Source organism: Populus trichocarpa, chromosome 16 (genome assembly GCF_000002775.5).
Source record: "Populus trichocarpa isolate Nisqually-1 chromosome 16, P.trichocarpa_v4.1, whole genome shotgun sequence".
Lineage (NCBI taxonomy): Eukaryota > Viridiplantae > Streptophyta > Magnoliopsida > Malpighiales > Salicaceae > Populus > Populus trichocarpa.
Genome location: NC_037300.2, coordinates 5413688 through 5432586, shown reverse-complemented (window position 1 = coordinate 5432586; position 18899 = coordinate 5413688). Strand labels below are relative to the sequence as shown.

At 30.2% G+C, this 18899-nt stretch overlaps 1 protein-coding gene and 1 long non-coding RNA gene across 2 annotated transcripts; both read left to right on the top strand.

Moving 5' to 3' along the window:
• Positions 1-983: 983 nt before the first annotated feature.
• Positions 984-1784, top strand: LOC7469960 (transcription repressor OFP13). The gene has a single exon (XM_002323362.3). It carries the CDS (start codon positions 984-986, stop codon positions 1782-1784), a length of 801 nt encoding a protein of 266 aa, XP_002323398.2.
• A 5493-nt stretch (positions 1785-7277) lies between these two features.
• LOC18106186 (uncharacterized) lies at positions 7278-8904 on the top strand. The gene is made up of 2 exons (XR_002978270.2): positions 7278-8280; positions 8484-8904. It is a non-coding gene; the product is annotated as an uncharacterized LOC18106186 (long non-coding RNA).
• The last annotated feature ends 9995 nt before the right edge of the window (positions 8905-18899 follow it).

The window sequence follows — 18899 nt, the reverse complement described above, 5'->3', positions numbered from 1 at the left end:
TTTCATCTATAAATCCATCTATAATTATTTTACCAATGGAATTACAGATTAAACAGGAATCATCGCGAAAAGTTTTTTTAATGAACAGTAATTATCTGTTAGCCTGTCGGTAAAAGTCGTCCTGACAGACTAAGAGGGTGCTTGGCAGTGTGGTAGTGGTTGCTTTTCAGATAACTTTTTGTGCCGAAATGCATGCCAATGATTTTTATTTTATTTTTTAAAACTTATTTTTGACATCAGCACATCAAAACGATCCAAAACGTACAAATCATATTAAATTTTAGCAAAAACAAATTAAAATTTTTTGGGAATGCGGTTTGCACCGCGTTCCCAAACATGTTGTAAGTGTCTAACTACCGATAAAATATTCAGTAGTAAATTTAAAATTCTGGTAGTGTAATTAATTTAATGATTTATTCTACCCCTCAGCAATTATCATATACATACTTGTGGTAATTTATTAGACTATTTGAAAACTTTCAACATTCAAATATATTCAAGTTTTTACACAAGAAAACAACAAAGCTTAGCTAGGTCACGTAATTGAACTACAAGAACCTAGAAAAGGAAGAGTTTGTGACAGAGAAATATAGCAGTAGATAACTCTATTTAATAATAATAATAATAAAAAAAAAAGTACGATAATATTCAATGACTTCAACTGAACGACATTTACTTCAAAAGCCCAAAAATTTAATACACAAAAAAGAAAGTGTGATAGTCCCCACCAGCCTCTCCAACCAGCTCCCCTTTCCCTCCTTCTCTACTCTCCTCTCTGCATTTATTCTCCTTAATTATTCATGACCACTTCTTCAAAATCTGCTCTCATAATCCTGCCTCTCTGAATTATAAACCCATAAAGAACCTTTCAAAAAATTTACATTCTCACCGCCAAAACTCTTTTGAACCAACTTATAACATTTCCCTCTTAAGCAATACATTTTAGGCAAAAACCAAGAACAAACGAGTTGGTGGGCAAGAAAATGAAGCTCCCTTTTCTCTCCAAGAATAATGCAAATACGGATCACTCATCAAGAGCTTTATGGCCTTGGCCTGCCTATTGTCAGCAACCAAGAACCCTCTCTTTTAGTTTTAGAACAAGTGGTGGAATGCTCAAGACCATTAACCCAGGTTTCTTAGATGCTACTAACACTGATGTGGTGGACAGTACTTCACCTGAGTCATGGTTCACCAACTCCTGTGAGTCAGCTAGCTTCTCAACAGCATCAGATGATCAGTCAGGAGCTGGTGAGTCTATAGAGACAGTGATCAAAGGCTTGAGGTCAGAGAGGCTGTTCTTTAAACCAGGGGAGACAAACTCAATCTTGGAAGAAGCTAAGGCAGGTGGTGAGTTTCCATTTAAAGAAAGTGTGGTATTGTCAATGGATTCTCGAGACCCTTATTTGGATTTCAAGAAGTCAATGGAGGAGATGGTTGAGGCTCATGGATTAACAGACTGGGAAGGTCTTGAAGAGCTTTTGTCTTGCTACTTGAAGGTGAATGGAAAGAGCAATCATGGGTACATCATTGGTGCTTTTGTAGATTTGCTTGTTGGTCTTGCTATTGCTTCTTCTTCTTCTTCTTCAAGTACTATCACTACTGCTAGTACTACGCAACATCATCATGATTCTCCTTCTTCTCCTTTGTCATTTTACACTTCTTCTGCATCTTCTGATGATTCGTCTTCTACTCCTTGTTGTGTATCCTCGTTAGGAAATGAAGTTGATATAATCAGTCCTTGTTTAACTTCATTAGAAGCTGAAAATGAGATTAAAAAGTATTAATTAATAGATGATGCTTCTTAATTACTTCTCGTATATAAGTTTCTGTTTCATATTTTGTTAAATTTGTGTGGAGCAATTAATATTAAAACAAATTCCATGCTCTCTCCCTCTCTCTGGTTAGGGTGCACATGTGTAGAAAGCTTGAACGAGCCATCATGGAAAGATACTGTTAGGGTTGATATCACTTTTCTCTCGGTGAATAGAAACTACCCAAGGGATTCTAACTTGCTCTTGCTATTTATGGAAAATTATATTTGGTTTTTTTTTATATATATATATATATAGCACAGAACAAACGATTTACGTTTACACATTGATATATATAAAACTATTTCGATTTTGAAATTACTTTACAAGATTTCTCAAAAAAAAAAAAAAAAAAAACAAGAAGTGTTAATTATAAAGTTACCTTACTTTTAATCCCAAGTTCACTTTCTTTCTTTCGATTAAATTAATAGTTTAATGTTTAAAAAAATAACGTAATGGTAAATATTGCTTTTTAAATTATTTTTTATTAAGAAATTTATTAAAATAATTTTTTTATTTTTTAAAAAATTTTATATGAGTATATTAAAACGATTTAAAAATTAATTAAAAATAAAAAAAATAAAGTTTTTTAAAAACACGATTTTAACGTAAAAATAAAGCATGAATAAGCTTTTAATTAATGAATTTGTTTGGGAAATGAACCCCTATTATATTGAAGGAGCTTTCTTCAACGGCATTGTGTTATAAATGTTCTTGGGCTGATTTCCAGCGAGTAGCAGAGTATAATAAATGAGTAGGTATATTTAAAAATTGACCATGAGAGGTGATACCATGCAACATAAATCACAGACACGCACGTGTAACCACTTTGACGAGCAAGATCGGCCATTGAAAGCACTGACAGATGGGGTTGATGATAATTCATAGCCGTTGGTTTTAAATTAGATGGTCATTATCGATTGATAGGTACAATTCCAGCACAGAATTTTGGCGTGTTTCTCACACTCTTATCCTTGGCATCTGCAGCATTTTCGTCCCTATAATAATAAGAGCACAAATATTGAGCCTACAACGCTATGTGTTTCAAATATGCTTGTATTTCATGTGTCTTCCCATGTGATTTTTCTTCTTTTGATTGAAAGCTACTAACTCTATAATATATTTATGCCAAAAATGTTTAATTCAAAACTTAAAGTTCATAAAATCCAACTATATTCTAAAAAACTTATTGAGATTCCATAGCGCTAATGTTGGTATCTTAGTCCCTGTTTGTTTTTATATTTTAAAAATGTTTTTGAAAAAAAAAATTCTAACTTTTCAAATTAATATTTTTTGTGTTTTTCAGATCATTTTAACATACTGATATCAAAAATAATTTTAAAAAATATAAAAAATATTTTGATATATTTTTAAAAAAAACAACTACTACCACACTATTAAATATCTCTGCTATGTCCGTCTAGATTCCTTATTCAAATCAAAACACTCCGTTTAAAGAGAGTACGTATTAATAGAGGGAAATACTTACATTTTCCATCGTAAGAGATCAGCAATTAATCAAAGTGAAAGATGTAATTGGTCGTTCTATTAAAGACATTTACGATCTCTTGAACATGAAATATTTGTAGTTCCATGTACCCATGTAGTCTGAGAATCAAACAATTGGAAATAGCTTTTACTAGAAAACAAAATAAAAAAATCATGCCTGCAATTCAGTCTTGTAATTAATGGGGCTAGATGAATTCAGATAAGAACAAATTAAAGGTTCCTCATGATTTCAAAATAACGAACAAGATTTGTAGGCATGCATGCATACAAATCTTATCAGAAAAAAAGATAATGCCCATAAGATTTTGAATCCTCTTTCTCTCAAGCAAACAAAATGCTGAGAGAAAAAACAAGAGGCCATAGTCGTCCTGCAACCGAGTGAGGGACAATGTTATTATCAGTGACAGAAAGAGTGGTGCCAACGGGTCCCTTGAGATATTACAGCTTGCTTATGGGATCTTTCCAAATTGGATTAAGGTGCTTAATTACATGCTTAATACCTTGTAAACTTCCCCAAAAGTCTACAACAGCCTCAATCTTCTTCTTCTTTTATGGGCAAAAACAATTAATAAAAAACAACTTGAATTGATTTGCACTAATTTGGGAGAATTATAAATTATGTATAGCTATTCTCTATGATTGTTAATTAAAAAGGACATGTAGCCCAATACTATCATCGGGTCTTTACTAGTCTAACAAAAAGAAAGGAGCGTGGACTCTTGGTTATTTCTTGACTACAGGCAGAAAATAGTAATTTTCTAGCTACCTACGAGCATTATGATGTTGGTTGTAAAAAAAAATTCAAAACAAAAATTTAAATATACAGGTTTTTTTAAATGTAATTTAAAAATAGAAAATCGAACTGAATTTTTTTTCTTTATCTATTTCTCTAGATAAAATTAAGATTTCAAACAACTATCATCAAACTTTTCTTATTGAATTGAATCTATTGACAATAAGAGTGAAGACTTTCATTGCTAAAAAGTGATCAAACCTACAATCTTTTCTCTTCTTATTATTTTCTGGTAAGTTTCTTTTATCTCTTTCTAATTTAGGGATTGAAATGTTAGCAAAATAAGATTCTGAACCAAAATAAAAATATTTAGAAAATATAGGGATTGTCAAAGAAGAAAATGAAAAGTACGAAGATATATGAGGATGAAAAAAAAAATTCTCTGACTTTAGATTGGCTGTTAGTTTTCTCCTTAATTTACACTTTGATCCCATTTGTTTCAATTTTGTACCTTATTAAAAACAAATTGGTTATTAGTTTGGGCATAAAAGGCTATAATTGAAGAAATAAAAAGGTTTAAAGACAAAAATAAAAAATTAGAATTTTGGATTGTCACCGTGAAAATCCCATATCTTTCAGTATTTATTGTAATATATGTAATTACAGACTGTGGAAGCATGTTGGTTTTTAGTTAGATCAGGACTTCAAGTACTATTTCCCTAGAAATCACTTGGAAGCAATCGTTCAATTTTGATCAAATGCGCAAACGGGTTGCCTAACTTTCATGTTACCAGCAATTGATAATGTGTTCTAATCAACTTAATTTAAGTTATTTAAGAAGAGTTCATGGAGAGTGAGTTTGACTCGCCTCTTTGTACACTGACTACAAAACATTTCTTTAAGCAAACTATTTTAACCTATCTCTGATAGATTTCCAATGCATGCTTAATCACTTGCTCTTATTTATAGCTGATGTTAAGTTCTTGCCTCGGTGCTGAAGCTTCTAAGCCTTGTGCCATGGCTATTTAAACATAATTTCACGACAAGCAACGTGGAGATAATGCTAATTTAATGGTGGAAGGGTTAGGTTTTACATTAATAATAATCTACGGTTCTAATACAGTTGTAATATTGCTCGCAAGATACAATATAAATATACTTTTTTTTAGTTTAACGTGGGTGTCCGGACCAGCTTGCACGCACCTCGACTAATCTCACGGGCCCTGAAGTTAACGACCATGTAAGCCTCTAGTGGCCATCATATGAGCAATTACAGGGCTCGAACCTGAGACCACAGAGAGAGCAAACATCTTGGTCCCAAACTCTTATCACTGGACCACCACCTAGATGGTACTTCTTGGTCTCAAGCTCTTATCACTGGCCACTACCTAGATGGTTACAATATAGATATACTTACTTACTAGTGTGTGTTTGTTCTTCTATTTGCAAAGTCTAGCAATAGGATTTATCCCAAATGGATCCAAAACTTCTTGCCTTGTTTTCTCCCTGAAGTTTCGAAATCCTTTATTAATAAGATCGCAGTTCTCGAGGAAAAGTTTGCATTACCTAAGGGAAATGTTGTCCATAGAGTCAAGTGTCTCCAAATGATTCGTTATGAATTTAATAGCTATGAATTTTAATTGCTCAAAATCCTATATATGTGCACGCGTGCGTGTAAATTAAATGAAAAAAAAAATTTAGATTAATATAGATATCTGATTCAGCTTACACGTACCTCAACTAATCATACGGATTCTGAAGTTAATAACTATATAAGTCTCTAATAATCATAAAGTTTGTGAGACTCGAACGGGTGATCTTTATAAAACAAACTCAGAACCTGACTCGTTGAGCTATATTTCTTAAAATTAAAATAAGAAATTGATATAAGAGTTTTTGGTAAACAATCTTCATCGCTAGTGTTTGTTTCCTAGTCTTTGTGATGCAAAATTTCAATAGCAAATATACTATATATCTATCTATTAGCTATTAAAGTTATTCCAACTCTAAATTATTTAAAATTAAGTGCAAAATAGATGAATACGTGTAAGAGAATTAATAGATAAGCAAATAGAAATTAAACAAAAATATGATAGTAAGATGAATTAATTGATAGAGAAAATACTAAGACTTTTGATTTACTTAACCTAGCCAAAATGATCTTTAAAGTATGTTATCAAGTATTTATCTTTCAAATTGATTATAAAATATTATAATCTATTCAAAACACTTGATAAATAATGATAAATATTTTAATAATATAAATTTAAAATCCAAAAATATCATAGAAACGCTACATTGAAGCCTTAACAATAATATTTAAATCACAATCAGATTATTTATAAGCCATAATTTCTATAGAATTTCTTATGAAAAATAAAAAAAAAATAGAAGTTTTAAGAAAAAAAACCTTTGTTTAGGTTGAATTCCTCTATCATTGATAAACTCCGATACATTCACTTTTTTCCTTGCCCATAATTTTATAAATTAATTTTTTTATATATATAAAAAAAATAAAAATATATAAAATAGGAAAATCTAAAATAAAATTAAAATTAAGAGTGATAAAGATGATATCCAATTTTCATGGAAAATCTTAAAGTGTTTAAAACAAACAACAGTAATTGTAGCACTTAATAATCAAATTAATATTTAAAATAAACCAAGGGGAGCTGCGCTGGACTTTCATGATTGTCTCAGACAGACAAACAAACAAACTCTGCAGGCTTAGACCTGCCAAACCTTGAAAGAAGCTACGCTACAAATCTCTTACAAGAAAACAACTAAGCTTTGTCATGGTAATTAGTGAGATAATGACTCCATTTCACGAGAAAAGATTAATTCCTACGAAATTCTTGACCGAACAGTATAGTAGTTGGTGTCTGTCGATTTCGATTTTGCTTTGGTAATTGCCCTGTGCATGAGCCACGCAGCCTGGTCCTGTTCTCTATCGAGGGCCACTTGATTTTTGGTAAAATAAATTCGATTTTCATATCATTTCCTTAGTTTTTCTTAGGTTTTATGACGTAATATTTTTATAATGTTAAGAGATTAACAACCTAACTTATTTAAGGAACAATCTTGAAACTGTTATCTAGCCAAAAATAATTTATAGATATACTAACAATCTATTGATATCTTGAGACATCAACTTCCATTAATGTCTCACATATGAATTATCAAATTTAAATTTAAAAAACATATACACATACCCATTTAAAAAAGATCAAATTATTTATTTCAATAATATATTTATGTCAACAAAATAATATAAGAAAGAAAAGTTATCCTTTTAAAAATCCTGTTTTTTCTTCACCATCAAACTCTCAAAACTCTAGTTTGCTACTCAAATCTTGTTCGCAACATCTTTTCCTTCAACTCTATGTCGTGGCTAACACTCTTCCACCAGACTCTATACTATAAACTTTCCGACTTGAAGAACACAATTCACACTGAACTGCTACATGCTCAATAGTCATATAGATGGCACCACTCCAGTGCCTTTTAACTAGTTAGAATTTTCCAACTAGTTCCAGTGAGATCAACTCCTCCTCAGTTGGTTAGACGATTCCTATGATGTTTGGCACGCTCTTTCTTCAAGCTTTCGGCTCAGGCTTCAGTGCTCGGCAAGTGCAGTTACATCTGACATTGCAAGAGCTCACCTTGGCAGACAAAATCACGTCTCAAGTCCAGAAGGAAGAAAAATTGATTGCTGATGAATTAGCTGCAGCAGGTATGCCTCTTGGTAAGGCTGAATTTAGTGCCAATAGTTTTTGATTGCTTCCTCTAGAGTATCATCCTATCATCACTGCTGTTTCTACTCGAAGGGATCATGTCTCTTTTCATGAGCTATCGGGGCAGTAAGTTGCATATGAAATATTTCTCAAGAGCTCTAAAACCTCTATCAATTCTGGTGGTAATGTTGCAAGACAAGAGCCATCCATCAATTCTGTTCACACCACAAATCAGAGGAACATGAAATTTTCCCAACAGTAGTAGTCCACCATTAAAGGCAATCGCTAGTTCTTTAAGTCATCTCGTCAAATCTCAGTGGCTTACGCAATCACGCTACAAAGTGGTGCAGAAAGCCTCATGACAAGCACGATGACACCCCTGGGGAAAATATGGCAGTTTCTAGCAACACTTCTGACTGGTTCCCAAACACTGCTGCTACTCATCACAAAACTCCTGACTTAGCAAGTCTGTAGATTTCTGAAGAGTACAAAGGTAAGGATTAGGTTTTGGTTGGTAATGGCAATGGTTTGTGTATAAATCATGTTAAATAAGCATTTTCCTTTCTGATTCCAAAAGCTCAATCTGAAACATATCCTACATGTTCCACATGCAAAAACAATTGCTTTCTGTTAATAGATTTACTAGAGATGATGATGGCTTTTTTTCAATTTATTTCTAATTATTTTTCTATAAAGAACGAGAGAACCCACAAAACCTTACGAAAAGGACCAGCTGAAGATGGAATCTATCGAATTCCTTGGATCGCACTACCGTCACTTCAACAAGGAGCAAAAACCATCATCAGAGTGAGAATCAGCTTGGAGGATTGGCAGGCGGGTTTGGGAAGTCTGCAATTTCCATCAGTCTTATCTGTTATCAAGAATTTCCAGTTGCCTTGTTCTAATTCCCTAAAAGTATCTAAGCAAAAATGTACTTTATATTGCTTAGGGAAGTTTAGTAGGATTACTCTACCTGGTACAGGATCACTTACAAATGAACCATTATCCTTAGTTCATGTTGATTTCTAGGGTCCTCCACCCTTTTTATCATTCATCGGAGAACGTTATAATTTCTTGGCTCTTTTTTTTTTATGAATGCACCAATTTTTCTTGGCAATATCTTATTAATCAAAGGATTGATGTGTTACAAGTTCTTACTTACTTTCACTCCTTCGTAGAGTGCCAATTTGACAGGAAACTTAAATGCTTATAATCAGATTGGGCGTAGAGTTTTGCATGTTCATTCTTACTTGCAGAAGTTTGGAATTCATCATGGGATTTCTTGTCCCCATACTCATGGGCAAGATGGTGTGGCTGAATGCAAATTTTTTGTTTTGGGCATATGCTTTCGCTACTTCTGCTCTTTTAATCAATCGAATGCCCACGCCAGCTCCATATTATAGTTTCTTGAAGATTTTTTATGCACTATCTATCTATTACTTCGGCTCCTTGGCTCACTTTATCAACTGCAGATTGAAGACATCACAAAAAAAATGGCAAGAATGACCAGCACAGAAGTCTACAAAATAAAATAATCCTAATTCAAAATTTTATTATTAAATATTTCACCACATATATATTATAATCAAAACTCTCTTTAGCGCTCTTATAAGCTCCTTACATGTTCGTAAAATATAGCAAATTCTAAATAGTAATTTATGGGCTTTATACGAAGACTTTCCTGATTTATTATGACTATAAAATTTTAACCCTATAGCTTCTATAGCTTCTAAAAACTTCATCGCGTTCCAATAATTTGATTCAAAATCATGTATATTACCATAAAACTACGAGTGCGGGAAAATCTCTGGATCACCGACATTGCCAACCGATACTTGTTCATCACAGGACCCCACATCTTAATTCGAGGATAACGCCATTATTGACTTACAAGCTCCTTTCTCTAGCAATGTTATCTATAATCCTTCAGTTATCAATCTCTTTGTGGATTTGTCATTATCATCCTCTGAATAGTCCATTCCACAACCTGTTGTCCCTTCACATGCATGAAGATCGCCATCACTCCATGGTTCTTTGTCCATCCACCATGCAGGAAAAGGCCAAGCCACCGGCTCCTATTATTTCCTCGGTGGCACGCTCTTTCACTGAGGCTAAATATAGCGCAGTAGATAATGTCTCTACCGAAGTAATTTGGTTAAGGTCTTTACTGAAACAAACGGAGATGCTTCTCTAGCAACTGAGGTTTGGTGTGATGACATTGCTGCAGCTCTAAATGCACCGGCAAATGTATGTTTTTAAAAAAACAAAGCTGATGTATCATTTAATATTTTTTTAAATAAAAAAAACCAATAAAGATAGCTACTGCAAGTGTCATGAAAAAAATCATAAAGCTGAGAAGAAAGGTGGTGAAAATAGTGGTATTCTTAGGCTGTTTGGTAAAAAGTAATTTTTTAAAAAAAAATAGTTTTTTTGAGAAAAGAATTTTTGAAAAGTGAATTATTTTTTTGATATTTAGTAGTATCATGAAAAATAAGTTGAAAAATATTTTCTAGTATTAGACTATGTTATGGAAAATGAGCTGGAAAATAATATAATATTTTTTTTCAAGTTTATTAGAATAATAAGAAACAAATCTTACAAATTAAAAAGTTAAATGAGAATAAAATTGAAAGATGATAAAATAAAAAACAATAATTATAATATTATAAATTATTTCAAATAAAATAAATAACAATAAAAAAAATAATGACTAAATCTAATAGATAAAAAATTTTAATTAAAAAAATAATAAGAAAAAACAAATAACAATCATAAAAACGAGAATCAAAGTTGAAATAAAAATAAAATTAAATCAAATTTTAAGAAGTGATATTGAAAAAAAAAATCTAAACAAAATATATAGCAATTAAAAGTTTGAAAACTAAATTTGATATAATTAGTAAATAATATGACATTTCCAGAAAGTATTTTAGCTTAAAATAAAAAAATAATAATTTTTTGAAAACCATACTAAAAAATTTTTAAAATAAAAAATATTTTTTTGTTGATTAATTTTTTTTTAATGATATATGGATATAGAAAAATTTTAAAAATTAATATTTTAAAAATTACTTTTAATAAACCATCAGAAAAGTATGACATGATGTTGTTTTGAAGATGGTGATTAGAGAGCGACCCATGAATGAGACTCACTGTCCAAAATAATAAATAACTTCCATGAGATTTGTGACTAAACAAGAGTGTTGATGTTTGTGTCTGTCATTTTCTCAGATTTTCTTCATTAAATGCATTGTTTTGTTACGGTCTGCAGTAACCTGAGCTACTGTTTCCAAAGCGTTGCAATGATGAACCATTTCGCCTTTTCTGGCTCTCTCACAAGAAATGAAGAGATTGTGTAGTATCATCAATTATATACAAATTTCAAGTAATTAACTGCACACGCAATGTTTTTCTTACCACCTTAGCAAGATTTTAAAACGGTTCTCCTATTACATTCTCACATGTAGTAATTTAAAATATTTTTTGTTTAAAGAAATATTAAAATAATATTTTTTTAAATTATTTTTAATATTAATATCAAAAATAATTTTAAAATATAAAAAATTAAATTTTTTAAAATATACAATTTTAATCGTGTTTCCAAACACCATAGCTCACCAAATTACCTAGGCAGTTGATAATAATAATAAAAAAAAACCTGCATCATTGGGTTCATGGACTTCAACAATTGACCTTTGCAAACATTAGCCCAACTTCTAAGTCAGTCCGGAAAACTTCGAGACTCTAGACCTATGATGGACCCATTTATTACTGGGTCATGCTCGACCAACAAGTACCTAGGGCTTAGAATTCTTTAAAGATTAGGGTCGATCATTTGAACTTTCCAAGGTTTTTGGGATTTTAATCTAGATATTCAATCAGATGAGTGCTGGTGTGTTTCTTTTATACCTATTCTTTATGAATAAACCTTGCTAGCATTAACATGTGAACTGCTCGATAAGTTTCAAGGGTTATAATCTGTGGTTAGCCTCCTTGGTTTCTTACTAATGGGACATGGGTGCCCTACGCCACGCACCTGTCTCTCTGTGATCATCCAAAAGGACCCCAAAAACTTGTTGGTACCTCTTAGGACCCCTTAGACTGGATGAGCCACTACTAGTTGGGAGGCGATTTTTCTTCATCATTTCTTTTATATTTTACGAAGGAAACATCTGGAATAATATATCAGAGAGAGAGAGAGAGATTGAGCAATAGGGGCATGCCATTGAGGGGCAAAGCTTAAGCAATGGGGTTGCATTGCCTTCATGGTGATAAGTGAATCGTTTTTCAAACTACTCTTTTGTTCTTGATTGACAGTACTTCTTTATTATCAGCAAGTCCCACAGGTGATGCACCAAGTCAAAATGTTTCCATTTACAAGGGAAAAGAGTGTCGAAGGACCTCACATCTTGGAATTTCTGTTTAAAGAGCCTTTCGATCTTCAGTTTTTCAACCGTTTATCATTGTCTCATCTTAGTCAAACAAGGCATCGCTTCATGATTTTCATATTATTATGTGCGTGGTCTGCGCTACGATGTCGTCCATTTTTTTAAAAAGAAAAAAATTCAAGATTATAATACTTGAGATCTAAAAATATTAAAAAGCAATGAAAAAAAGGTTAAGCTAAACTTGATAAACCTGCTGAATCCATGACTCGAGATATTATACTATGATAACTCAATAAAAAAAATTGATGTTGGAGGATGAAATAATATGTAATACGGAGTCAATCTTTTAAACATGTAAATAGTTATTCTAGACTCAGACTCAACTAACAAGCTAAACACTCGTTCACTTAAAAATATTGGAGGATGAAATAAAAAAATTCAATCTAAGAAAACCTTGCATGATTAAAAAAAATACAATAATAAAAAAAAATTAGATTTACCATGAAAAAAACAAAAAAATGATGAAATTACAAAAAAAAAAATCAAACAATTGCAAAATCTATCTAAAAATATAGTAATAAAAAGAATAGAAAGCAAATCTCTTAGGTGAAAATATCTATTGGAGGTGAAATTAAAAATAATATTAATTTAATAAATTATTCTTAATAAAAAAAAATGCAATAAAGAAAACAATGATGAAATTAAAAAAACCTCTTAATTCCATAAATTATTTTAAATTTTAAAAATTATAATGAATAGAATAAGGATGAAATCTTAAGTTTAACAAATCTTAAGGGCTGATTTGATTTTTTTAAGGCCATCACGAAAATCAAGTAGGAGAGAAGAAAAAAAAAACAAAAAAACAAAAAACAAAAAGCTACACGCGCCACTCTGACCACCATCAAGCTAGACACACTGCTTATTCGTGGAGGGGATGCTGAGATGCTTGACCATCTTACACCCGGGATAACCCTACTTAAAGGAAGGTGAAAAATGACAACGCTCAATGGTCAATAATTTAATGGTAAAGGATAGAACCGAATAAAAAATAAATTTTTAAAAAAACAGAGTCAGCCCTTATTAACTCGACTAACTTGCGACCCGAGATATAAGATGGAGATAACCCCACAAAAAGAAAAGTTGAACAAATCACAAAGGTTAAGGCCCATTAAGTCAATATCAAATGATAAAGAAAACAAACAAACAAACAAATTCTAAAAAGGATTTTTAAAAAAATACCAAACTCGACCCAAGTAAATCATTGAAACTGGTGAACCGAGTCATGAGAATGGGACTACCCTGTAAAAGACAGGCACGAAAAAACTACAAAGCAAAATTCTCAATTATAAAAAATAAAAAATAAAAAAAAATAAACAATGAGGACTAAATCTTGCACCGAAAATAATTGAAAGAAACTCATCAGGGATTAAATTGAAAACAAAATAAATGAAGAAAATGATAGAAAAATAGTGATGAAAAAAATGAGAACCAAAATTTGAAAAAAAAAATGAATTAAGATTCTAAAGCACGAAATTGAAAAAATAACATAAACGCAAAGGATAAAAAAATAGCAACCAAAAGAATGAGAACCAGATTGGATACAAAAAATAAATTAAATTAAATGCGGAAAGGGATGAAATTGAAAAAAATAAACTTCAAGAAACATTAAAATCAAAACAAATAGAAATAAAAAAAATAAGAATCAAACCCAAAACAAATACAAAGTGGAGGACACAACTAAATTTTTAAAGGCTTGGCACTAATATCAAGGCCCAGGAGAGAGAAATGAAGAGCAGGAGAAAAAAACTCATCGCCGCCAAACCGCCGCTTGTCTTGCCAAACGCGTCACCCCAACAGTTTCACCACAACCTTGCGCATCGGATGAGACGGCGATTGGGATTTTTTTGCCACCGTAATTGTCCTCACACGCCGACACGTGTGTGGCACGCGTCAACATATTTTACTGGTTTATTAATATTTTAATAAGAAAAATTACAAAAAAGAGTTCAAGGGCATATCATTATTACAAAACAACCAAGGCACAAAGACAAAAATACCAATCCACAAGGTTAAATATGACCCCAAAAAATATGTAATCTATAAAATACCCTCCGAGTTCATTCTTAAAATTTGAAAGTTAAAGGTTAAATATGTAATTTTACTGTCCAAACAAATTGTTAAGATAAATAAACTCCTCTCTACAAGGTCAAATTTCTGGGCAGCTAATGGTTTAAATGTTATTTTACTGTGCAAATAAAAAGAAAATGACAAAAAAAAACTTTAATGAAAGACCCTTTTTTTTTTCAGATTTCAAGGGAAAAGGAGTATTTTTATTGTGTATTTATAAAGTTGAAGGATAAAATTATCCTTGATCATTCTATAAATAACATTTGAATTTCTTTTAAAAGATGATTTTACTCTTAATATCAAGGTAATTGTTAAGAGAAATAAAAAAAATCTACAATGATTCTCCTCACACACTACGCTACGCTACATAGAAAGGCTACACAAAAAAACTTAGCTCCTTTAATTAATTTATTTATTGTAATAATGTGATGAGTTTAAGAACCACACAATATGTTAGGTTATTTCTGTGCTCCCACATGCATTTGTCCTTAAATTGGTATTTAATGTAAACGTGGAAGAAAGACTCAAAGAACTAGAAGCTAAGAAGAAATATCTTTGCATAGTAATGTCTTCGGATTGGACTTGCAAAAACTTGTTAAACTTGCAACAGAAACTTTTCATTGAATCATTAGTTTATGGACTTGAATTATTATTTTTTCCAGCATTTTCACCATTAAAGCTTTTCCTATAATCCCAAGCTCATTATTGTCCACAGCACAGCTGAGATTTTGTTAGTATCTAGTGCTTCTATGGTTTATTTTTAAAGTATTTTTTATTTTAATGTATATTAAAATAATATTTTTTTATTTTTTAAAATTTATTTTTAATATCAATACATATAAAATATAAAAAATTTAATTTAAAATAAAATTTTAGTAGCTCGGATAATTTGAAGCAGTGGTGCTACTGTTGACTAACTCCAGAAAGGGAAAGGTGTCCCCCATTATCGAAGCAAAGGCAACAAGATGATTTGATAAAGATGATGATTCTGTCCACTTAAACATGATCCGAGGCAAATAATAGAGTCATTGGAAGGAGCATCCTTGCAAAACATCCTAAGAACCACAGAAATGCAAGTACAATCTACTTTTCTTTTTACAGTTTTGATTAGGACATATTTATTTTTGTATTTTAAAAATATTATTAAAAAAATTAATTTTTTTATTTTTAATGTTTTTAAATTATTTTAATATACTAATATTAAAAATAATTTTTAAAAAATTATTATTTTAATATAATTCTAAATAAAAAACCATCTTTTTTTTATTGTTTTATTGGTTGCAATAATAACTTTGATAGTGTTTGATATTACGGTTGGAAAGTATTTTTAAAAATTATTTTTTATTTTTTATTTTTATTAATTTTAAATTAATATATTTTGGATATTTTAAAATCTTGATGTACTGATATTAAAAATAATTTTAAAAAAATATAAAAATTTAATTTAATATATTTTAAAATAAAAAATATTTTAACAAGTAATCACCATCTTTTTTTTTTTTTTTTAGTTTAACGTGGGTGTCCGGGCCAGCTTACGCGCACCTCAACTAATTCCACGGACCCTGAAGTTAACGACCATGTAAGTCTCTAGTGGCCATCATATGAGCAACCACAAGGCTCGAACCTGAGACTACAGAGGGAGCAAACCTCTTGACTCTAAACTCTTATCACTGGACCACCACCTAGATGGTTAAGTAATCACCATCTTAATCATATGACAAATGGAGATAGGTAGGAGCGTAGTTGTTATAAAAAGAAGACTCGTTATGTTTCCACTAGCATGAAGATTCCCTTGCTTTGGTCCATGGATTTGACCCTTTCTTGAAACCAGACCACATTTACTCCTTTTAATTGATCCGGCGAGGCAAGTACATTTATGAAATTGAAAGAAAAGACTCTTGAGAAAGAGAAGGCTGAAATCTACAGTCACAGCAAGTGGCTCTGAACTCTACCATTAACTCGTTCAGTCCCTATCTCATTTATCTTCAAATAAATTCGACTGAGATAGCCACTAATATTTGACTGTATATGAATTTATATTTTAAAATATTTTTTATTTTAAAATATATTAAAATAATATATTTTTTATTTTTTAAAATTTATTTTTGAATCCAACATATTAATACAATAAAAAAAACATCCAAAACATTAATTTTAAATAAAAAAATTAACTTTTAAATAAATAATATTTCAACCATGTTCTCAAACACCAAAAAAATAAATACAATACTTGCTGTTTTGGCACTTAAAAGGGTTGATTGTGATTTTTGTCCTTCTATTCTCTTTTTTTTTTATGAATTATGCAAATTAAGAAAATCAGAATTTAGTTACAAATATTTTTATATATCAAATATTTAAAATTAGTTTAGAAAAAAATATTCAAACTAATAAAAAATTAGCATTTAATAAAATAAATTATTATAAATAAAACCACGAATCATAAATTTATCCTTTTATGATTAATTGTGTGTTTGAAATAAAACATATACGAGTTAGTTTTTTTGTATAAATAATACAACTTGTTAGTTTAGTTATTTTTTCTTCTTCTTTTTTTATTACATTATATCTTTTGAATTTCTCTTTTTTATATCTTTTTTTCATGTATAATATTTTTAGTATTTGTAACTAAATTTTTTTTTTAATTTGATGATAAATTTCCATTGGTTGGGGTTTTTCAATTCATTTTTTTTAATTTTTACACAAGTAGCTTTATTTTTTAAATAGTGATATTAATAGTGTACCTTTTTTTATCAGTATCATATGATTTAATAAAATTAGATAAAATGATAGAAACTGTAATGAAACACATAATAAAAGGATAGAATCCAAAAAATAAATTATACAAGAGTAAAATCCATGAAAAATGAATATAAGGTTAAGAACATAGTTTATATATATATATATATATATATATATGCACACAATAAGTCCCTCACTTTTATATATCCATGAAATGGTCTATTTTAAATGTTGAAATCTGAATACTCTTCATATAATCACTAAAATAAGTCCCTCACTATTTTTTCTTTCATTTTGTTTTCTAATTTAATACTTCAATATTAGATTTGTATTGAGTTTTTTTTTCTTTAATATTTGGTTGATTTTGAACTTGTTTTCATAATTCATTTCGATTTGCTTACGTAATATGAGATTCTCAAAATCTCAAACAAATATCCTAATATTTAATTTGTACTTGATTTTATAAATGTCTAGTTTTGTTATCATAATTTGTTTTTAAAAAAAAAACTAAAGTTACCAAACCCAATGACCAAGATTACAGGTTTGACGTGTTAAACCATAAAGCTCATGTCAATCCACTATGTCGCCATTTTAATATTAAAAAAAAAAACATCATCTTAAAAAAATAAAGTAAAATTGCGCTTTTTTACTTATAGTCTATGTTACTTTTGAATTTACCAAGTCAATTAGGTCACATTAGAATAATTTTCACATAGTTTAATTTTAAACCCGAGTTAGATAAGGAATCGGGTTAGAAGATTTTAAAATTGACCTACTAGACGAGTTTAATAAAAATATCAATTTTTTTCTTCAATCTGGATATTTTTTTTTACTTTAAAAAAACTTCAATTCAACTCATAGCTACATGAAAAGTTTTACGGTGCTTAGGAAGTAACTGTGGTGTCTTATTTTCACCTTAAAGAAAGAGACAAACACAAAAAGAAGAGAAAAGTTAACTTAAAAGCCAGTGCTACACCGCGTGCCAAACAAAAAACATTAATTAACAAATAACAAAAAGGACCTGAAAAAACAACAAACTAGGAAGACCACCAAATATCACGACTCAAATCATGAGAATGAGACAACCTATTAGAAGGTAAACCAGATAAAATTACAAAGGTCAAATCTAAAACATCTTAATGTTGAAGGATGAAACAAAAAAAAATTAAAAAAAAAACATAACCTGAATAAGCCCGAGCCAACCCGTCAAACTCTTGACTCGGATGAAATGGATAATTGAATCCCAAAAAACCCAACATGGAAAGATGAAATTGAAAACAAATAGTGTAAAAAGAATTGTTGTTAACCCCGATTAATTTTTCAAACTCGTGACTTGGATCATGAAACCAAAATCACCACATCGAGAAAAACACACGGAGCTAAATTTCTAACAAACCCTATATCAAATGATGAAATTGAAAAAAAAATCAATTTTTCAAAAGAATCTAAAAAAATAACATTCAAAATAATAAGGACCAACTTTAAAATAAAAGATGATAACGTATATATTTTGATTGAATAATAAAATTATAAAAAAAAATTATAAAATGATAAAAAAGCTATTAATTAAAAGAATGAGATTAATGTTTATTTTGTCGACACCTCGAGATACCCATTTATAGATATTTTGTTTTTTTATTTAATGTTTATCTAATAGCTATAACGTAGACACCCATATGTGTCATTCTTCTTCGGATGATAACTCTTCTGATTAAATAATTATAATCATAAAAAAAATGCAAATTTAGACTTTATATATAGACTTAAACATGAATGGAATTATAGTTTAACAAATCATAGTGGGTGTTTGTTTCTGTGGTTGCTTCTGCTTTTGAAGCAAACCACAGAAAACAAGTGT